We start from the raw sequence: 23,374 nt of genomic DNA, 5'->3' as shown, positions 1-23,374 counted from the left end.
TGAGAGGCCCGCGTACCGCAGAGAAAGAAAAAAAAAAGAAAAAAAGAAAAAAAAGAATAGGAAGGAAATGGAAAGAGTAGGCACAAGACAGGCAGGAAGCTGAAGGAAGTTTCATCTGACTACTTCTCCGTGTCTTCTGTTAAGTAGGAAGTGAAGGGAAAGCTGAGCATTCAACCCTGTGAGGAGGACGGAGGTGGTTTGAAAGTGCGATCTCCAGAGAAAGGAGAGACACTCCGCTTGTGGAGCAAGGTTGGATGACCTGGCTCCACTGAGAGTACGGTTGAGGCTGGCAGACATGTTTAATTGAATATTCATCTGGACTCTCTGCTAGAACCTTGGGAAAGACCCAACTGTGGCAACTACGGCCGCAAAGTCCCTGGAGTTTGGGAGTGTCTGAGTAAAAATGGAACAATGTGGTGATCACTCTGATTCAGAGAAACTGCTGGTCTGAGATGGTTTGAGAGCTTCTGTCCCACATGAATCCACATCACTATCTCTATTGTTTGGGAATTTTTTTTTCAAATTTTTAAAATAAATGGATGGTGTCTTCCAAAGAAACTTACAACCTGAGCCTATAAAAAGACATGAGAGACTTATCATCTGGTTACACGCGATAAGACATCGTGACTGATGTTTCTGCAGTTTTCGCATCAGGGATATGGCTCCCCTCAGTCTTGTCTTTCCAAAAGTCAATGACAAATAATTTTAAGGAAATAGACAATGACGCACAGGCCCCTGCTCTCTAATCTACTGACAGACTAATCTACTGAAGCCAGATAAGGACTGAAATAGGGTGGAGATGAGGGCATGTGAAATGTGAAAAATAGAGAGGAATAAATATGCCATGCTATTTTCCAAACTCACACTTTCAGATAAAGGTCTCATAGACACAAATTAACTTTCACAGAGAATATGAGTGTTTTTAAATGGCATTGTCCAGAAAAGGTATGAGTCGCCTATTTTATTTTCCATGGTTTCCACATCACGTAGCACAGTGCCTGGTACACGGATAGGTGCTTGATAAATAATTATGTAATGAATGTAATGAGCTCCGGGGTGGGGGCTGACCTGCCCATCTCAGGGCACCCGCCTCTCTTCTGCCCTATGTGTGCGCACGCACACGCACATACATGCTCATGGAAAGCTGCTTTACTCCTCTAAATATCCAAGGGAATTTGCATGTTAGGCAAAATTAACATTGTTGCTGGAGAGAATTTCTTAGCCTGATGACAATGAAACCAATAAGAGACAGATGTTGAGCTGAGGCAGGAAAGAATGGATTCTGTGCAAGGAGTGTGGATACAGTGCGGCAGGCAGGAGACCCCTGAACTTTGGGGTTCCTGGTCCTCCTGGATGTCTGTAAATCAGCTGAAAATAATTTTGCCCTGTGGTTAGTCTCATTTGTCCATACTGATTTTGATGGTGAGCAGCTAATATGAACCTACTGGTGTGGTGACTGCTACCAGTAAGCTGCAAACAGGAATTCTCCCTGCACAAAAGTACAGCCCTTACTAGCTGGATAAGCCTTGGCAAACAAATTTGATGACTCATCCTGAGCTTTCAGGATGTTTTGTCTTTGCCGGAATCCTTGGCATACAACTACTGAAGGATTTTTTTTTTTTTAACTTTACTTCCTTTTGTTTTAAATGGAATCCAGGCCCAGCACTAACTGTCCTCTATGCTCCAATGCTTGAAAAATTTATCACCTTGCCTGTCTGTAAAGAGTTTTTTTTTTTGAATTGTTTGTTCATTTTTATACTTTAAACCAATGGTCAAAACTGAAATGATAAGCCCTCCTCTAATCTGACAGAAGAAGAAGAAAGTAAGTGAACATTAGTCATATACTAAGTCTCTGAAATACGCCTGAAAGTAATGCAAGATTGCATTGTGCAAGCAATTTTAGTGCCCGGAGACTCCTGGGTAATGTCTGGGCTCTCCCATGGATGGTGCACCCTGCTGCTTTTGAGGGTAATACATGGGAAGAGGTTTGCAGGGTTTGCCACACAGGGTGATTTGTACAAGTCAACTTGGTTAACCTGGAATTATGTTTCCCAAAACTCCCTTCTCAGCTCCTTCTGTCCCCCTCTCCCCAGTTTCCCAATGTCACCCAGCAAACCCCACAATTATCCCTCTGTTGAGAGGGGTCCTGATAGTGTCTTGCACTGGGAAGGCTGAGCAGCAGAGTGAATGTACATATAAACTAGGCAAATCTGGTTTAAAGGCTCAGCTCAACCACTGATGAGTAGGACAAACCATGTGTTTAAGACAAAGCAACCAAAGATATTAGCTCTCCCTCCGTAACTGCCTGTTCATGCCTCTACCTGTCTTCCATCTTTTAAAGATTCTTATGATTACATTGGCCCACCTAGACAGTCCAGGATAACCTTCCCAGCTCAAGATCCTTAACTTAGTCATAGCTACAAAGTCCCTTTTGCCATGGAAGGTGACATAGTCACAGGTTTGAGGAATGAGGACACGGCCATCTTTTGGAGGCTATTATTATTCTACCTCTCGCAAGTCCCAGTGTTGGTGAGGATGTGAAGCAGCTGGAACTCTCATACACCTGCTGGTGAGAATGTAACATGATGCAGCTATTTTGGAAAACATACGCACAAAGACTTGCACACAAATGCAACTTTATCATGATCACACCTGGAAACGACCCAAATGTTCATCTACATGTGAATAGATAGGTGAAAGAAGCTGTGTTATATCCGTATAATAGAATATTACTGTTAAAAAAAAGTGAATAAACGACAGGTATATACAACAACATGGATGAGCAAAAGTCACCACACACAGAAGAGTACATACCGTGTGACTCCATTCATATAAAATTCCAGAATAGGCAAAATAACGATAGAAAGCACATCAGTGATTGCCTGGGACCCAAGATGCAGGGAGGTTGGCCCTAAAAAAGGAATGAGGGAAATTTTTGGGTCAATGGAAATGTGTTAAACCCTAATTGTGGTAGTAATTACATGAATGTATTCATTTGTTAAAACTCATTGAACTCCACCCAATAAATGAATGCATTTGCTGTATATAAATTATACCTCAATAAAGTTCATTAATTTTTTTCCTGGAAGGATATTACCTGCCCTCCTGAGGAGACTAAATTGCTTCCAGGAATTTCTTCCTGTGTAGCAGGAAGTGTGCCAGCTGCCATTGGGTTCCATTTCCTCTCACCTGCCCTCAATGGAGATGAATAATAGCTCTTCAATACCCTTCAAGCTCTTTAAGGTACTTAGCCAAGAATGAGCCAAGTCCTGAAAACTATCCCTAAACTGTAAATTATCCCTGCAAATATACCCATTTCCCTCATTGCAAAGAGCCCGGAAGTGCTCACATTTGGAGAAATGACCAAGGCAAGAGAAAAGCTTGAACTACAGATCTAGAAGGAATCCTGATGAACTGGCTGACTCTAATTTGTTGTGCTTCCTCCAAGCTAGATTCCATTTCAGTCAGGCAATCAAAAAATGTCTGCGATGTTCTGTGTGCTATGTTTTGAGCTAATTATAGTAGCTCTCATTTATTCAGAGCGTACTATGTCCCTGGGCTGGGCTGAGTACCTTATGGGAATAATACACAAATTAATCTTCATAGCAATCTTGTGAAATAGGTACCATTATCATCCCCATATTGTGGATGAGAAATTGAAGGCAGGGTGCTTAAATGAGTTCCTTGTTGTCAGTGGAGAACCAGGATTAGAACCCAGAGCCATAGACTGCAGAGCATTTATTTATTTAATTTTTTTTTTTGTGGTACGCGGGCCTCTCACTGTTGTGGCCTCTCGCATTGCGGATGGAGCACAGGCTCCGGACGCACAGGCTCAACAGCCATGGCTCACGGGCCCAGCCGCTCCGCAGCATGTGGGATCTGCCCGGACCGGGGCACGAACCCGTGTCCCCAGCATCGGCAGGCAGACTCTCAACCACTGTGCCACCAGGGAAGCCCAGACTGCAGAGCATTCAACTGTTGTCATATACTGCTGATCTTGGTTCTCATAGAGCTTTCAACATGTTGGAAGGATGGCTTAGAAGCCTGAAACTAACAATACAGGGAAGTGGGGCTCTAGCCTATTTGAAAAGTCTCTAGAAAGATTCTATCCTACTCTCTCTCCCTAACCTGTGCTTTTTTCCTTGCCCAAGCCCCTGGGGCCTTTGTGATTAAGCAAAATGATTCCAAAGCAATAAACTGTATGCCTCACCAAATTCCTGATTTATAGAGGAGACATGAATGAGATGCCATAATTTTATAAAGAGTGTTTGGAGGAGGAAGCAAGAATATGGCATTCATGCGTTCAGTCATTCACTGGACATCATTTAAATATTATAGGGCAGTTACTCAGCCAAGTTGTTGTGTTGGTATGCAGGATACATAAGACAAACATGGATCCTATTCTCAATGTCTAAATGTTCTAATGATTATTGTCTCCTATCACACTTTCCCTGTTGTTGGCCAAATACCACCTGCCATTCATCACAGCCCGACACAGCCAGCCCTGCCCCTGGGATGACCCTCTGAACGCCACTTCCCTGATGGGTGCAGGAAAGTAGGGATCCCTGTGGATCTGGCCAAACAATCAGTCAGGAAAGAACAGTCTCCCCTCCCCTGTTCTCCCCCACCCCTCTCAGTGAGCTGTAAAGAAATGGAGAAATAATGGACTGGGATTAGCTCCAGGGCCCCTTAATAAACTGCTCCTACACACCCCTCTTGCATTTTAAATGGAAAGAAAATGGGCGGGGTAGATCTCTTGCACAATTTCAAAATGGAACTGAGTTTAATTCTGTACAATAGATTCTTAGTTACATCATAAATAATGGTATGGGAACACAGAAATTTGAGCCAGAGAGACAAACTGTTCCTGAAAGTGAAAAATCCTGATGTGCAAACAAACATTAACAAATAAGCAGTTCAATCTCCAGATGCTGCGAGGCTAGATTTCCCTGAAGAGGAAGAAGTCCTGGAGAGAGAAGGATTAGCCAGAGGCTCAGGCTGATGTGAGTCATCTGCACAAAGTCTGACACATAGTAGGTACACTCTATATGTGGTTTTCAGCTGTCCTAGTTGATGACATATGATAGTTACACAGGGTACACAGTACTCCAGCATTCAGCACAGTGCCTGGCTTAGAGTAAGCATTCAGATTTTTATTTTTTTGGTAGATAAACAAGGTACATTGTGGGGACCCTTGCTCCATATAAATGGAGCAGTCCTAGGTGATCATTTAAAAGGCACCACATGACCCTGCCTGGTAAACAAACAAACAAACAAACAAAGCAAAACTCTCCCACCAGCCACAGATGGTTTTGCTAAAATTTACAAATGCATTGAACATTTACTGCATTTAGAGCACTATGTTATGGTGAGGACAACAGTGAGTATGGGATGGTACCTGCCTTCTAGAAGCTATATTTTAGTATGTGTATGTGTGTGTACTGGGGGAGAGAGGACAGATACAAATGCAATAACTATGATGAAAGAATACAGGGAATCATAGAGGAAGAAAATTCATATTCCTTGGAGAATCTAGACAGGCTTCTTGAAAGAAAAGGGATTGAGCTGAGCTTGAAGGAGGGGGTGGGGTACATATTCCAAGAAAAAGGACTCTCTGAACAAAAGTAGAAATTTAGGGGAGTAGAGAGCATATTTAGGAAAGGGCCAGAAAATCCTGTAAGAGACCAGTGAGCTGTCTGAACTGTGAGGCTGTGGGTACCTCCGTGGCCTGGAAAGCAGAACAGGTTTTAAGAACTTCACAAGCCCTAAGTATGGAAATTTTATTACAATGCTCTCCAGGTGCTATGTGAAATTTTAAAAATACTAGATTACAAAATAAGGCTAAGGAAGCCCAACAAAGTTCTGACTGCCCATTTAGAATAGTTGAATCTTTAAAAAAAAAAAAAAAACTCGTGTCAAATTCTTAAAATAAAATTCCATTATTGTAATAAATGCATAGCATCAGTCACTGGTAAATAAACAGCAAAGTTCTTGAATAGTAAAAAAAATAAAAAATAAAAAATTCCAGAATCTCTGATTTGCAGATTCTGGCGTTAGACTAGGAGAAGCTCTGCTGCAGGAAACATGAACTCTGGAGACTCGGGGGATTTTAGCCCTCCTGCGTTTGGTTGAGGCAGCAGCCCCCTTAGGCAACACTTCCAAATGGTGACTTCAGATTGAAGGCTCCTTGCAAACAGTGGCTCTGCCGTCCACTAGAGCCTCCTTGAAATATTCTACTGACCTTCTGCATTTGGCTGCCCAACCGGGCAGAGAGAGAGATTATGGCGCATTGCTTAGTTAGGGTGCAAATCACATCCACCCCCGTTCCAAGAGCCAGAGCTAGTCTCACAGCCCCATTTAGGCTCTCTCTGTAGAGAGACTGGAAAATGTAGAGAAGCACATGTGCATTCATTTCCTATGGCTGCTGTAAAAAATTACCACAAACCTAGTGGCTTAAAACAACGCAAATGTATTATCTTACAGTTCCATAGGTTAGAAATCTGATATGGGTCTCACTGAGCTAAGATCAAGTTGTCATCAGGCCTGCGTTCCTTCCAGAGGCTCTAAGGGAGAATCTGTTTCCTTGCCTTTTCTAGCTTCTAAGTGCTGCCCACATTCCTTGGCTTGTGGCTGCCTTCTTCCATCTTGAAAGCCAACAACAGCGCATCTCTTATAAATGTTGACACCTAACTTAATGAATATTATTTTAATTGTCAAAGGTTATGTTTTTGTAGTTGTATTATATCTTCATATTTTTACTTTTTTTTTTCACAGTTCCAAAGTTGGACTACATGTGGTGCTTGGTTGAATTTTACTTAATGTAGTTCTCCAAATTTGCTTAAAATTTCACCAAAATATTTCCACACATTTCAGCCTTAAAATGAAAAAGTTCCTAGTGCATAAGTTCAGGCAGACACACCTAGGAAAAGTGAATCAAAGTTTGTCAAAAGAGGAGTGAACACCCTTCACATTTTTTGGTAAAGCAACAACCAAGTGTCCTTTAGACCCCAGCAGGGTTTTATTTTTTTGTTGAGACACACACAATGAAATTAGAGGCAGCAAACATCCAGGTGGAATAACTTGATGTAACTGACTAATCCATCACAAAGGACTCAGACTCCAAACATGGATCTGGCAAAATCTCCTGGCTGATTTTCAAGAGGAACTAACTGTTTAACAATCCTCAATACATAATTTAAGAAGAAAACAAAATATCTGCTTAAGCCAATATGAAATGTAGACAGACCAAACCCAGGTATTCTTTAATATGTCTCAATTTCAAGGTCAATATTAAGTCTGCAAAAGCAGTTAAGCTCCCCAGAATAGCAGCTTCTCACTACAATGCTCTGCATAGCTGCCCATGGCCAAAAGTAAATAAGAAGAACCTTTAAGTACTGAATGTGCTCTAGTTGGTAAATAAAACAAATTCTGTGTAGGTTTAATGTTTCTTTTTTCCCCAAAAGCTTTTTTTGAATCATTGAAGTGATTTAAGGAAATACAGTATTTGTAGCAATTCACTTGTGACACCTCTGTCAGAAATGATTGCAATACACCATGAACAAGAAACATTTGTCCATGGACTTTGAGGTCCTTTCCATGTGGGATGTTTCATTATCCTATGAGCCCTCAATCAGTGGTGTGCTAGAGCCAGGTTGCACTGGCTCTTAAGAGTCATTGTATGTGTTTTTTCTCCAACTCTGTGTTCAGTAATATCTCATTGTTAATTTGAAAGGGCCACAGTGAGAGTACTTATACCACAAAAAGTGGCAGATACTACAAATGAGGGCTTTATTTTTTGTTATTTATTTCTGAGAGCCAATTGTTAAACATTTACCAGCACATAACTGGCTCACATTAATTCTAAAACTGTCTTCAGGATCTATCTGGGGCAATCATCATTCTAACATACTGCTGGATTCTATTATTTTAGTGAGACTTCAGGATCAAGAGCTATGATGTCCTATGGCTTTTAGTAGTTGATGGCAACAAAAACACCAATTAGATTTCATGTTACTTAAGAGGGAGTGCTTTTGCACTATTCACAATAGACAAGACATGGAAACAACCTAAATATCCATGGACAGATGAATGGATAAAGACGATGTGGTACATATATAAAATGGAATACTACTCAGCCATAAAAAGGAACGAAATAATTCCATTTGCAGCAACATGGATGCAACTAGAGATTCTCATACTAGGTGAAGTAAGTCAGAAAGAGAAAGACAAATACCATATGATATCACTTATATGTGGAATCTAAAATATGACACAAATGAACTTATCTATGAAACAGAAACAGACTCAGGGACATAGATAACAGACTTGTGGTTGCCAACAGAGAGGTGGTTGGGGGAGGGATGGAGTGGGAGGTTAGGATTAGGGTCCTACTGTATAACACAGGGAACTATATTCAATATCCTGTGATACACCATAATGGAAAAGAATATGAAAAAGAATGTATATATGTATAACTGAATCACTTTGCTGTACAGCAGAAATTAACACAACATTGTAAATCAACTATACGTCAATAAAAAATTAGAAATAAAACAATTAAAAAATTAAAAAGAGGAAGTGCTTTTATTGGTCATTGCCTGCTTTCTTTGCTAGAATATAAGGACAGGAATCTTCTTCCCTTTTGTTAATTGATGTATCCCAAGAACCTAACAACACATGATAAGTGCTCCATAAATATTTGCTGAGTGAATGAATAAGATTTGTCTGAATCAAGGCCACTGTCTTCCTGGTAGGTGATTCCACCAGGCTTTCTCTGTCATTAGTATTGCAAATTCTCAGTGGGAAGAGAGTTAAACTCCTGTCGATAACTCCTTCTTCTGCATTCTCATAGCAATTTAGAAAATACTTATATGGGTGGCAATTCATCTCTTTTATTATACACATGTGTGACTCTTCCATTATAATAGCAGCTCCAAAAATGCAAGTCAATGTTTCTGTTTTGCTTTAATGTTTATTTCCTTTTTAAAAGTAGTATTTCATTTATTTTTTATTAGTTATTCTCATGAATGTGTCACATGGAAAGTATTTGTCTTTGGCTATGTCCCTTAGCCCAGTGCAAGCCCATTTGCAACAGGTGTGATGGCCAAATCCACATTCTAGGTCTCATTTTCCCTTGTGTCCTAGGCCCTGGCAAGAGTTCAGACTCAATACATGCTTATGAAAGGAACAGTGCTGACTTTGCCTTTGAAAACTCTGGAGAGATTTCAGCAAAGCTCAAAGGAAGAGAAGCTGAATTTCTTCCTAAAATTTTGCATGGTCTCTGCTCCCCACACACATACAGTAGCTTATAATCTTGGTCTTTGCACTAGTCACCTGTCAAAGCAAATCTTTCTTAAAGGGGCTTAAGCAGGAGGCCAGCCCAAGACTTGACTTTGACAAGCTGCGCGTCTGAGTGAGGCTGACCATGTTCTTGGCTTTGGCTGTCCCGTCTTGTGACTCAGAAATAACCTGAAACCCTCTGATGTCACAAGCTTTGAGCAGTTCTGCTAAAGTGATTGACAAATCTTTTCCAGGACAGCCTGAGACACCCCGACACCGTTTAACTGGCAGATTGACAATGATGATCAAATTAAATAGCTTTCCTTAAGTTTCACTGTCACCAAGGCAGAAGTCATCCTGAAAACATGGGCCTTGAGAAAAATATGCTTGGAACATACTTTGGCTTCTTAATAGGGCATTATATTTCTAGTTTGCTAAAAGGCTTCAGGCTGCTGGCATAAGCACAAGTGCCACTATATTGCAACCACTAAGAAATAAACAGAAAGCTACAACAAACAAGGCCAGCACATCCTGAACTGATTTTCTGTGGAAACTCCCTAGGGGTCCAAGGTTGCATAAAACTCAACAGGAGAGGACTGCCAACCCCATCTAAACCCTCTTTACCCAATACAGGATTCTGTAATGTTTGAGTTTGCCAGTTGTTGCTTGCAAAATTAATGTACCATTCAGATGCTTCATAGAAAATAGTTTTCATTGGAGCAGCTCCTTCAGGGATAGTTGGAGGTCAGAGTGTTGTTGCAGAACCCTCTGTCTTGAGCGTTGGGGCCAACTGGCCAAAACACCAGGCAACATTTTTCCAGTCAATCGAGGTCAAAGCTTCAGGTGAAACATATATTTTTGTGTGTATTATGTATGTATGTTTGTACTATGTATTATGGGATAGAGAAGCCTTGTCCCAGAGGGCAAAGGGAAATTACGCTGCCTCCTAGTGGCGGAGAGGGTGGAAAATTGAGAGAAACAGCCATTTAGAATAGGCTGGAGTAATTGGAGAAGTTCTCAGACTCCAAATAAACATACACACTCTACCCCTCCCTGCCTTTGAAAATCTGACTCTATGCAATGCAAGGTATCCCTTTCTAAAACTCTATGCAGCCTCACTTGGTAGCCCATTCGAATCCACTGACCAACATATTTTGTACTTCTTCCTATGTGCTTGAACACATATGTAGAATCATAGAGGAAATATTAGGCAGGACTTCCGCCCTCAGGGAATGTATGTATAATTCAGTAGGAGGGACCAGCTTGCACCTTAGAGCAATTAGAATAAGCAAGTTTTTATCTGTGTGGCTCAGTTTATATAGGTCAACAGTCTAATTTTCCTTTGGCCCCTCTGTCTACTTTCAAAGATTTTCATAATCTGGTTTCCCACTCATATTCCACCTAACCAAATTTCTTGCCACTTCTCTCTTATATTTTATGTTCCAGCCACTCTTGGAGCTGTCTTAAGGGTGGCTAGTCCCCTCAGGGAGCCAATCTGTAAGGCTTCCTAACACATCAATAGAAATCTAGCAAGGTGTAGAGGATAGAATTGTCAGAACAACTCAAGGAGCAGACATTTTGTGAGGTCCTGTGATAAACTGCTAAGGAGAGGGAGTGATATCCCCCAGGGACCTGTGTAAGTAACAGTAGAAGATTTCTAAATTTCTGCACAATTTTGTTGAACTGAGTCAGGGGCCAAGGAATAGACTTCCTTGGGACAATTGAGATGAGGAATTGCATGTTGCCATCAAAGAGCCCTCCTAGTTTCCTTTGAAAAAATTTAAAGTAAACCGGTTAAAAGTGAGCTGAAACCTAAATGTCCATCGACAGATGAACGGATAAAGAAGATATGGCACATATTGTACAATGGAATATTACTCAGCCATTAAAAAGAATGAAAGAATGCCATTTGCAGCAACATGGATGGACCTGGAGGTTATCAGGCTAAGTGAAGTAAGTCAGAAAGAGAAAGACAAATATCATATGATATCACTTATATGCAGAATCTAAAAAAAAGATACAAATGAGCTTATTTACAAAACAGAAACAGACTCACAAACTTAGAGAATGAACTTATGGTTACCAATGGGGAAGGGTTGAGGGGAGGGATAAATTGGGAGTTTGGGATTGACATGTACACACTGTTATATTTAAAATAGATGACCAAAAAGGACCTACTGTAAAAAATAAAAAATAGAAATAAAAATAAAATAAAAGTGAGCTAAGAGGGTCTGGTTATGGGTTACTGAACTACCTGTAGTTCTCTGGATTTCCCATGCCATCTCATGCCTCTGTGCTTTTGACAGATTTGCCTGGAACCACCCCGTTGATAGCCTATACCAAGTTAATCTCAAAACTCAACAAAACCTATTGCCTCCTCCAGAAAATCATCCCTGACTCCATACTGTACTCTGTATTAGATGCCCAACCTTTGTCTTCCATAGCTGTCTATGCACATCTCTTATCACAGCACTGTGTTATAATAAGCTATTGCTGCACCTGACCCCTTCACTAGGCTGCAAGTTTCCTTATAGGTATGTATTGTGTCTCATTTTTCTATATACACCCAGCATCTCTCCTAGCTCCTGGCTATTTCTGGTATTGGTGCCCTTTTGTAAGACTAGGAAATAGAGAGATCACTAAGAATGCCTGAGTAGTTGGATTCATAGAAAAACACTTGGGTTAGATTTTGGTCAATATGTAAGTAGGATTTGAAAGCTCAAGGGATGTCCTTCCTGCCAGTAGAGTGATCCAGAGCATGAGTATGTGAAACAAACAGTAAAGGACACAAGCTCAACTGTGAGAAGCAAACGTTTTTTCCATATATCTAATGAAGATCTAACAAAGTCCATTTCCTTTTTCTCAGTCCTTCCCAGAAGGTCAGAGAAATAAAAATATGGTATAAATGTGCAATTGGAATTGTAAGCTGACAGAACCTTGGATGTCATTCCAGCTACGAAATCAAGTCTTTTCAGGAGCTGTATGAATTCAGAGGACAAGATCCTTCTTAAGACATCCCCTTCCCCTGATTCCCCATGAAAGTCCCTAAACAGAGAGGTCTTGTTCATGTGGTATCACAGCTCAAAGTTGAAATAGCTAGAGGTTGACCAGAATAGAGGGTCCTTGACCTCTCACCCTTTCACACCCATAGGCCTCAGCTTACTATTGGTGGTCTGTCTGTTCCTCAAGCCCTGGATTATTTTGCAGACAATGTAGGATTTACTTTATTTTATTTTTATTTTTACTTTTTATGCTATACACAATACCACCAATTTTATTCCAGATTACATCATCTTAATGATAATAAAAAGCTTTTGTATGCACATACTGCCAATACATTTTAAAAGGCCCAAATTTTAACAAATAGAATAGACAAATCCATCAGTCGAGAGATCAAAAACTACTTTGGCCAAAAAAAATATTAAAAAAAAAATCTGGCTCAACATTCTGCTTGCAGGTTTCTACATATACTGTATATGCAGTGAGTGTGTGTGTGCGTGTGTGTAGCTTTTTTTTTTAAGGGAATGGAGTAATGTCTAGCCCACTTTTTCATGGTTATGTAGGAACTACAATGTTCTTTGCTAGCAAAACAATAAGTGCAAGGTCTGCATTTCCACCAACTCGATGCAAAGCCCCACGAGTTTCCTGCAAAGTAAAGCCAGCATGGAGAATCTGGTCAATGTCTGCAGCAGGAAAAATTAATTGTGTAAGAAAAGAGGGACTTGGGCTTCCCTGGTGGCACAGTGGTTGAGAATCTACCTGCTGATGCAGGGGACAAGGGTTCGAGCCCTGGTCTGGGAAGATCCCACATGCCGCGGAGCAACTAGGCCTGTGAGCCACAACTACTGAGCCTGCACGTCTGGAGCCCGTGCTCCGCAACAAGAGAGGCCACGATAGTGAGAGGCCTGCGCACCGCGATGAAGAGTGGCCCCCGCTTGCCACAACTAGAGAAAGCCCTCGCACAGAAATGAAGACCCAACACAGCCAAAAATTATAAGTAAATAAATAAAAAGCCAAGCATTAAAAAATAAAAAAGAAAGAAAAGAAAAGAGGGACTTGATGATGGATGGCTGGTAGGTGGTTCAAATTCTAGAAGTGGCCCTGCAGCTGCAGAACATTTTCTCTGGTCTCAGGCCTATCTGTCACTGGATTCTGTGTGCCCTGACTTGAATCTTTAACCAATGTGATACTGGATGACAAGGACTCAGTTTGCTCAGAAGTCTGATTGAGTGCATCCTCCTCTCTTGCTAAAAGTCTAGGTGAAATTTCTACACCTAAGGTGCAGTGTAGTTAATTAGACATTTTAGCTGAGGCTAGAGTGACAGAACTGCTCTCATTTATTGATTCCCTAGATTTGGGGACACCTTCCTTATCAGTTAACAGGCTATCACACGGACCCCTGAAGTTAATATTTTCTACATCTTCTACTCCAGCATCAGTTGAAGTGTCTGTTAATTCTTCTGTCTTCACTGATACAGATATGGCCTGATGAAAGGAGACTTGTGAACACTGTTCACTCTGGGTAGCTGTAAGATGCTCATTTGGGGACCATCTTTCAGAAAGGTCCTTAATACCTGTTTGGCCCTTAGTTACTATCTCTGATTGACAGATAACTTCTTCAGATGTGTTTTCTCAAGCTGGTTTACTATTAATGACCAAAGTTCATGAAGTTCCTTCAAGGCTGCTGTTATAGATGAGCAAGATTCCTCTGTTGACTCTGCAGAGGGCTGACAACTGCCACAGAGACTTAAAGACGAGGGCAATTCCCAACTTCTTTATTTGTTCCAGACATTTCAACATTACTTTCTAGAAGCTGTAAATCCTGAGTGGAAATGGAATTACTCAATACTTCAGGGGAAAGGTTACATTCTGATGTTTCTACTTCCATCAAGGGATTATCTAAGGTGAGATCAGATGCACCGATGTTCTTGACATTGGTATTTTGACTGCCTGCTGAAATAAGCACAGCAACTAGGGACTGTTCTACTGTATCTACTTCCACAAGTGTTTCTGAACTTGAGCGGCCAAAGCATTCTGAAGGTAGAATATTTTTCTCTGTACCTGAAGGTCCCCATTCTGCTGTAAACTGTCTCCTTTCATTGTAGCTTCCAAATCAGCTCTTCTTTGTTGATTCTGTTGTTTTTCTCCAAGAAGTTCAAGGTCCCCTCTGTTATAAAGATGTTCTTGGTCATGTGGAGCATTTTGTTGTATAACCTCATGCTGTTCATTCCTCGGTTCTTCATGCTGCTGAAGGCCATTTACCTGAATCAGGTACTGATATTCTGGATGCCAACCATTTTCACTGATAAGCCTCTGTGGTTCTTACATCTTAGTAGCTGTGACAAATAACCTAGCTTCCTGTCCTGTGTGGAGATGAGATTTGAGGCCCTGGGTGCTTCTTTCAGCAGATTTCTCTAGATTTCTGCAACAATGACTTCTTCAAGTGAATTCTGCAAAGGCGTAGCTGGACTCTGGTTTGCTGGGAGCATATTGTCTGTTGAGGAAGCACGATCAGAAAGCTCCTGCAGAGGAAGATGTTCTTTCTTCTCAGAGCTTATCTGGAATTCAGCTGAAGCCTTCAAAGCCTTCACAGCTTTAGGTTCAATGCTGTCTGGGTCACTGGGCTTGATGGGGTAGACTGAAGCAGAGACAGAGTGAGTGAGACTTGTAGGATTACCAATCTCAGGACTCTGTCCTGAAGGATGGGCTTGATGGTTAAATCCACCTGACGTTGGTAATGATGACATTCCCAGTGAGGCAGTTTCTTTACCTCTTTTCTCTCTTCTGGGGCCCACTCCAGCTGCAGTACACACACAAGACATGCATCATGCTTCTGACGCTCTGCATCCTCCACAGATTTCTGAAGGGCTTCTGCTAATTCTTGTTTCTGCAACCTCCTTTGGCCGTATTTCCTCTTGCCTGGCCACATATGCCAACTGGGCACACTCTGGGAACTCCCTCTCCAGAAGAAAGGTGGTCTGTGAGCCTGTGGTGCTGATCACGAGTACATTTTTCTTGAGGTCAGTGGAACACTGATGCCATTTCAGCATGTCCAGTGCCAGAACCATGTCCATGGGCTCTTCCTCAAGTATGGAGAAGGAACACACCAGGAAATCACCTTCAATTTTTATCTGAATTAGATGTACCCTTCCAGTAATCTTCTGGGTGTCCACCAATGGTCCACCAGCCTCATTATTTTGGGCTGGCCAAAAGGTTCGTTCGGTTTTTTCTGTAAGATGGCTCTAGTAGTACTTAGTTGTCTTTAACGTCATTCTAAACATTTTTGTTAGATTGTATGTGACAGCTGTCATATCAGCACGCATTTTAAAAAAGACTTATCAAAATTGGTGAATTTTTGTGTACCCGGTTCAATATTGAAGATTAATTTTTGGCATATTATGCTTGATTACTTCAAGAAACGCAAAAACACAACTGAAACGCAAAAAAAAAAAAGATTTGTGCAGTGTATGGAGAAGGTGCTATGCCTGATAAATATGTCAAAAGTGGTTTGTGAAGTTTTGTGCTGGAAATTTCTCGCTGGAGTATGCTCCACAGTTGGGTAGACCAGTTGAAGTTGATAGCGATCAAATCAAGACATTAATTGAGAACAGTCAACATTATACCACACAGGAGATAGCCGACATACTCAAAATATCCAAATCAAGCGTTGAAAATCATTGCACCAACTTGGTTATGTTAATCACTTTGATGTTTAGGTTCCACATAAGTTAAGTGAAAAAAATCTTGACTGTATTTCCGCATGCAATTCTCTATTGAAACGTAATGAAAATGTTCTGTTTTTAAAACAAATTGTGACGGACGATGAAAAGTGGATACTGTACAATAACGTGGAACAGAAGAAATCGTGGAGCAAGTGAAATGAACCACCACCAACCACATCAAAGGTCTGTCGTCTTCCAAAGAAGGTGATGTTGTGCATATGGTGGGACTGGAAGGGAGTCCTCTATTATGAGCTCCTTCTGGAAAACCAAACGATTAATTCCAAAAAGTACTGCTCTCAATTAGACCAACTGAAAGCAGCACTCGACGAAAAGCATCCAGAATTAGTCAACAGAAAATGCATAATCTTCCATCAGGATAATGCAAGACCACATGTTTCTTTGATGACCAGACAAAAACTGTTACAGCTTGGCTGGGAAGTTCCAATTCATCTGCCGTATTCACCAGACATTGCACCTTCAGATTTCCATTTATTTAGGTCTTTACAAAATTCTCTTAATGGAAAAAAATTCAATTCCCTGGAAGACTGTAAAAGGCACCTGGAACAATTCTTTGCTCAAAAAGATAAAAAGTTTTGGGAAGATGGAATTATGAAGTTGCCTGAAAAATGGCAAAAGGTAGTGGAACAGAAGGGTGAATACATTGTTCAATAAAGTCCTTGGTGAGAATGAAAAAATGTGTCTTTTAGTTTTACTTAAAAACCGAAGGTACTTTTTGTCCAACCCAATATTACACCTTTCTGCACAAGCCTGGCTCATACTGGTCATCTGGGCACCTGAATCAACAAAGGCTTTCAAAGGATATCCATTCACTTTGCAGTTAATATAAAGCACCACTACTCAGCAAAAACTTTCCAGACCCTCTTCCATAGCTATTGTCATGTTTTCCTCAGTGTTCTGTTGCCTTATATCTTCTTCTATCTTTGCCTGAGCTTCAAGATCAAAAGGATCTGCAGAAAAGAGATGAATCCTTTCTTGCTCTCTCCAGGCTCGGTCCTGTTGCTGCTCCACCAGGATCCCAGAAGATTTCTCAAGATCTCCTCTGAGCAGAGCATCTGCCAGGGTGGATTGCGGTCCTCCAGCAAGGACAGCTCGTGGGGGAGGTGGCCAGCAAAAGGTATCAGAACAAGGCTGGATTGTCCAAGCCCTGATGAAGCTATTTTTCCAGGAGATGAGTGGGACTGCTGGGCTCCTGGTGGCTGGCACTTCTCAGAGTTGGTTTTTTTGTTTGTTTGTCTTTTGTTTCTTTTTTTCTTATGAATGTTGATTTTTATTAGGAGGTGGGTTTTTTATACACATGAGTAAAATAGGCTATAAAAAGAAGTACCTCATTCTGAAGATTGCTTTGGCTATTCGGGGTCTTTTGTGTTTCCATACAAATAAACCCATGCACATATGTTCATCTTATCTTTGATAAAGGAGTCAGGAATGTACAGTGGAGAAAGAACAGCTTCTTCAATAAGTGGTGCTGAGAAAACTGGACAGGTACATGTAAAAGTATGAGATTAGATCACTCCCTAACATCATACACAAAAAGAAGCTCAAAATGGATTAAAGACCTAAATGTAAGGCCAGAAACTATCAAACTCTTAGAGGAAAACATAGGCAGAAAACTCTATGACATAAATCACAGCAAGATCCTTTTTGACCCACCTCCTAGAGAAATGGAAATAAAAACAAAAATAAACAAATGGGACCTAATGAAACTTCAAAGCTTTTGCACAGCAAAGGAAACCATAAACAAGACCAAAATACAACCCTCAGAATGGGAGAAAATATTTGCAAATGAAGCAACTGACAAAGGATTAATCTCCAAAATTTATAAGCAGTTCATGCAGCTCAATAACAAAAAAACAAACAACCCAATCCAAAAATGGGCAGAAGACCTAAATAGACATTTCTCCAAAGAAGATATACAGACTGCCAACAAACACATGAAAGAATGCTCAACATCATTAATCATTAGAGAAGTGCAAATCAAAACTACAATGAGATATCATCTCACACCAGTCAGAATGGCCATCATCAAAAAATCTAGAAACAATAAGTGCTGGAGAGGGTGTGGAGAAAAGGTAACCCCCTTGCACTGCTGGTGGGAATGTGAATTGGTTCAGCCACTATGGAGAACAGTATGGAGTTTCCTTAAAAAACTACAAGTAGAATTACCATATGACCCAGCATCCCACTCCTGGGCATACACCCTGAGAAAACCATAATTCAAAAAGAGTCATGTACCAAAATGTTCATTGCAGCTCTATTTACAATAGCCCAGAGATGCAAACAACCTAAGAGCCCATCATCGGATGAATGGATAAAGAAGATGTGGCACGTATATACAATGGAATATTACTCAGCCATAAAAAGAAACGAAATTGAGCTATTTGTAATGAGGTGGATAGACCTAGAGTCTGTCATACTGAGTGAAGTAAGTCAGAAAGAGAAAGACAAATACCGTATGCTAACACATATATATGGAATTTAAGAAAAAAAAAATGTCATGAAGAACCTAGGGGTAAGGCAGGAATAAAGACACAGACCTACTGGAGAATGGACTTGAGGATATGGGGAGGGGGAAGGGTGAGCTGTGACAAAGCGAGAGAGAGGCATGGACATATATACACTACCAAACGTAAAATAGCTAGCTAGTGGGAAGCAGCCGCATAGCACAGGGAGATCAGCTCAGTGCTTTGTGACCGCCTGGAGGGGTGGGATAGGGAGGGTGGGAGGGAGGGAGACGCAAGAGGGAAGAGATATGGGAACATATGTATATGTATAACTGATTCACTCTGTTATAAAGCTGAAACTAACACCATTGTAAAGCAATTATACCCCCAATAAAGATGTAAAAAAGAAAAAAAATAAGTACCTCAAAATAAAATGGCTCTTAGCATATCTCCCCTCTCCTTTCACACTTCTCACTTTGGGAAGTACTGCTGACTGAAAATATCCAATTATATTCCTTTGAAGAAAGCCTTTTGATAAACTTCGCAAGTCTATTCGGTTTAAGTTTGGGAACTGCACGGAAAGCCAAGCGTCTGCATTCTCCTTCTTTCATTAAAATCCCAACGTGGCCATCTTTTAAGACTTAAGCAGCCAGTAATCCCTGGTGGTCTATGGGGGGGCCTCTCAGTGGAGATGATCTGGCCCTCGGCAGCTGGGATGCCGACTCGAGCTCGCACAGCACGGAAGTTGTGCAGCTCCAAGTCAGCGTCGACCTGGAGGGCAAAGGTCACCTCGAGGGCAAAGGTCACCTCGAGGGCAAAGGTCACCTCGAGGAGGTCCCTCCGCACACAGTACACGGTGAGCGGCACGGCCCGGACGCGACCCAGCTCGGCTCAGCGTGGCCTCGGCGCGCGGCGGCAGGGCGGCGCGGGGCCTGACTGGTGCTTCAAGCGGAGGGCGCCGGCCGCTGGCTCGCCCGCTCGCCCCTTCCCTCCCTCGCACACGCTCAGGTACGCCCTCCGTCCCGCCCTCAGAGGCAAGCGCGGTAGCCACCATCCGCCTGCGCCGGCCTCTCAGGGTTTACTTGAAATTTTGAGTGCTGCTCGGGGCTGTTATCTATCTGGTTAAGTAGTTGAAGCGTGGAAAGTATGGGGGGGCCTCTCAGTGGAGATGATCTGGCCCTCGGCAGCTGGGATGCCGACTCGAGCTCGCACAGCACGGAAGTTGTGCAGCTCCAAGTCAGCGTCGACCTGGAGGGCAAAGGTCACCTCGAGGGCAAAGGTCACCTCGAGGGCAAAGGTCACCTCGAGGAGGTCCCTCCGCACACAGTACACGGTGAGCGGCACGGCCCGGACGCGACCCAGCTCGGCTCAGCGTGGCCTCGGCGCGCGGCGGCAGGGCGGCGCGGGGCCTGACTGGTGCTTCAAGCGGAGGGCGCCGGCCGCTGGCTCGCCCGCTCGCCCCTTCCCTCCCTCGCACACGCTCAGGTACGCCCTCCGTCCCGCCCTCAGAGGCAAGCGCGGTAGCCACCATCCGCCTGCGCCGGCCTCTCAGGGTTTACTTGAAATTTTGAGTGCTGCTCGGGGCTGTTATCTATCTGGTTAAGTAGTTGAAGCGTGGAAAGACTCTATGCTAACACATAAATATGGAATCTAAAAAAAAAAAAAAAGGTTCTGAAGAACCTAGGGGCAGGACAGGAATAAACACGCAGACGCAGAGAAGTAACTTGAGGACACGGGGAAGGGGAAGGGTAAGCTGGGACGAAGTGAGAGAGTGGCATGGACATATATACACTACCAAATGTAAAATAGATAGCTAGTGGGAAGCAGCCACATAGCACAGGGAGATCAGCTAGGTGCTTTGTGACTGCCTGGAGGCGTGGGATAGGGTGGGAGGGAGGGAGACGCAAGAGGGAAGAGATATGGGGATATATGTATATGTATAGCGGATTCACTTTGTTATACAGCAGAAATTAGCACACCATTGTAAAGCAATCATACTCCAAATAAGATGTTAAAAAAAAGTATTGATTAATACTTCCTTTTCTGCTTGTGACATTGTTATTCTGAAACAGAAACTAGAGTTTTCTGTTTCTGGGAAGAAAAGGAGGGACACACCCCTTCTTATGAGAAAGAGTGAAACGATAAATGTGACATTGCCATGAGACGCTTTTCTGGAAAAACAACTTTTAGACCATGTTCTAAGACAGGAAGCATTATATCCATACTCTTAAACTGTTTCACCTGCCTCTTCAGTGCTGAGCAGATGAAGTTGTGTTTAGAGAGCTGACCCTAAGCTCTACACAAATCTTAATAATCAAAAATGGATTAAATGGATCATAGGCCTAGAGGTAAAAGCTAATACTCTAAGACTTCTAGAAGAAAACATAGGTGAAAATTTTTGTGACCTTAGGTAAGGCCAAAACTTCTTAGATTTAACACACAAAAAATAAACCATAAAAGGGGAATTCTCTGGCAGTCCAGTGGTTAGGGCTCTACACTCTCACTTCTGAGGGCGAGGGCCTAGGGTTCGATCTCTGGTTAGGGAACTAAGACCCCACAAGCTGTGTGGCCAAAAAAATAAATAAATAAAACTTTAAAAATATATATTTTTTAAAAAGTCAACTGTTTAAAATAAATAGATACATCATAAAAGGAAAAACTGATGAATTGGATTTCATCAAAATTAAACATTTTAATTTCATAAAAATTAATCATTTGCTCTTGGACAAAAATGTCAATTGCATTGATTAATTCATTTTAAATAGTTACTAAATGTCTATTATGTGCCAACACCCTTCTAGGTGTTGAATTATGGCAATGAATTGGATTCCCTCTATTATACTGGACTGTCACAGGAAAATGAACATTTTAAAAATGTTTTCAACAAAGGAAGAACACAAAGCAGAGAAAGTTTATTAACACAAACATCCCTGCCATATGTTTTAAGTTTAAGTACATGGACAGGATGCAGTACCAGGAAATAATGGGAAAATACTGAGAAATAAGTATGTGTATTATCATTTGGTATTTGTTGAATCTTGTATCATTTGAGCAAGAATCCTGGGGATGTGGATGCAGGATAAAGAACATTAGAGCTTTGGAGGATGGTCTGAGGCCACATTTCACTCCATATTATTTATTGTACTGTGGGAGTTGAGCATCAAGCAACCACAGATTAGATGATTAGTTCCTTCCATGAGCTGTGGGATCACAGACTGTGATGAAAATGCCAATCTTGTAGAGTTGTAAGGATTAGTGAGGTAATAAATGTGCAGTGCATAGCTATACCTCAATAAATGGAAACTCACTGGATGATGATGATGATGGTAATAAAATCCAATCAGGTTCCAAAAGCTGACCAGGACTGAGAAGCTCACCTGTTATCTTTGAGAAATGTGCCTCTTCCACTAGGGTCTACGGGAGGAATGGGGCACTTCCTTTCCTCTCCCCATCCTGTGCCCATGACAGGTATCACTAACCAACCCACCACAGCACTGTTCAGTTAGCCTGGATCAGACTTCAAAGTCCTCTCCAGGCAGACAAATCTGATCTGTTTACAGTTAGCACTGGAGATAAATGTATCTACCATTCCTGATTTAGGGTTTAGTAGACAACTGAAGAAAGACGATAAATTTATTTTTCCTACAAAGTTAAAGGCCCAAGTTAGGCCTAAGGAGGGATGACTAGAGGTTCTAGAAGGTGTTTGGTCACAATGTAGTACAAGTTTATTTCCTAAATAATCAGTCACGGTTGATTTATTTTTTAATTTAGTTAAACTGTGTTTTTCTGTTCTAAATGTGGAAGTAAACGATTAATCATTTACCCATCTCTTGGGATTTCTTGAAAGTAGGTGTTTGACTTTTCAGAGCTTAGAGCCACATACCTGCTGTCCCATTTTATAATTAGAGAGGTTGATCCTTAAGTTAGGAGGCCCTTGGGCTCTATCTGACAGGAAATAGCTCCATGAGGCAGAAAGAAAGCCTGTCAGGTCCATGTTCTGGTGATGTGACTCAGCTAAGGCAACGATGCTCAAAAGAGCAGAACCTCCCTTATGGCATGGTTCTCAGCCTTGGCTACTACACAGAATCAACTGAGCAGTTTTTAAAAACCCTTATGACCAGGCATTGGCCCTGACCAACTATATCAGAGGCTCTGCAGATGCTGCCCTAGTGTCAGTATCTGAGTTAAAGCCAAGGTTGAGGACTATTTTCCTAAGGTGTTTAGAAATTTACAAGGAGCCTCTGGTGGCCCAATAATTGGGACAGAGATATTACTGGCATTTTTCTTGGCAGAGATATGGGTTAGATGTCAAAATGTCTTATAATGCCTAGAACAATTCCCTCCCAATAAAAACATTGTCCCACCCTTTGAATGTCCTACCAGATATTGATACAGTTGAAAAATTTATATGATCTGGAACTTAACTCCACCTTACATATAAACACAAAGTATTATTTGCATGTTTTTAATTAATACACACTGAATTTTCCCAGAATATAATCAACATATAAATCAAGGTAAAATTGTACTTTATTTATTTAGAAATTTACTAGGAGTTTCTTATCTTGCCAGATAATCATATGACCAATATCAGTACTACTTGTGGTATTTGAATTGTCAGCATTTGTAGCTGTGGTTTCCATGGTGATTCTATACATAGGTGCCAGCATCTGATGATTTCATCATGCTTGAATGTTTAGATATTGCAATGTATACTACTTTATTATAATATACACTCATTTAATGTCTCTTTATGACTAAATATTGATTTTCAAATATAGTGTGTTAGGTGGGTTATATAATCTGAATTTCATTTCAGGATAGTAAATGTGATGTTGTAAAAGATTTCTTATAAAAAGGGGCCCTAGGGTTGAGATAGGGTTCAGAACTTCTGATCTAGGGATTCCCTTT

At 41.4% G+C, this 23,374-nt stretch overlaps 1 protein-coding gene and 1 pseudogene across 1 annotated transcript; both read right to left on the bottom strand.

Annotated features, from left to right (window-relative positions):
* Window positions 1–12,834: 12,834 nt before the first annotated feature.
* Window positions 12,835–15,026, bottom strand: LOC103069507 (regulatory solute carrier protein family 1 member 1-like). Its single transcript, XM_082931544.1, is given in 7 exon segments — window positions 12,835–12,986; window positions 13,321–13,392; window positions 13,395–13,940; window positions 13,943–14,041; window positions 14,044–14,343; window positions 14,346–14,702; window positions 14,705–15,026. Coding segments are annotated over 7 exon segments (1,848 nt in total).
* A 19-nt stretch (window positions 15,027–15,045) lies between these two features.
* The window catches only part of LOC103077871 (protein DDI1 homolog 2-like), a 111,738-nt pseudogene continuing 103,409 nt past the window's right edge, over window positions 15,046–23,374 (bottom strand).

The sequence above is a fragment of the Lipotes vexillifer genome, unplaced genomic scaffold, assembly GCF_000442215.2.
Source record: "Lipotes vexillifer unplaced genomic scaffold, Lipotes_vexillifer_v1.1 scaffold76, whole genome shotgun sequence".
Lineage (NCBI taxonomy): Eukaryota > Metazoa > Chordata > Mammalia > Artiodactyla > Lipotidae > Lipotes > Lipotes vexillifer.
Note: the sequence above shows the minus strand (reverse complement) of the source record. Positions and strands in the feature narration are given on the sequence as shown.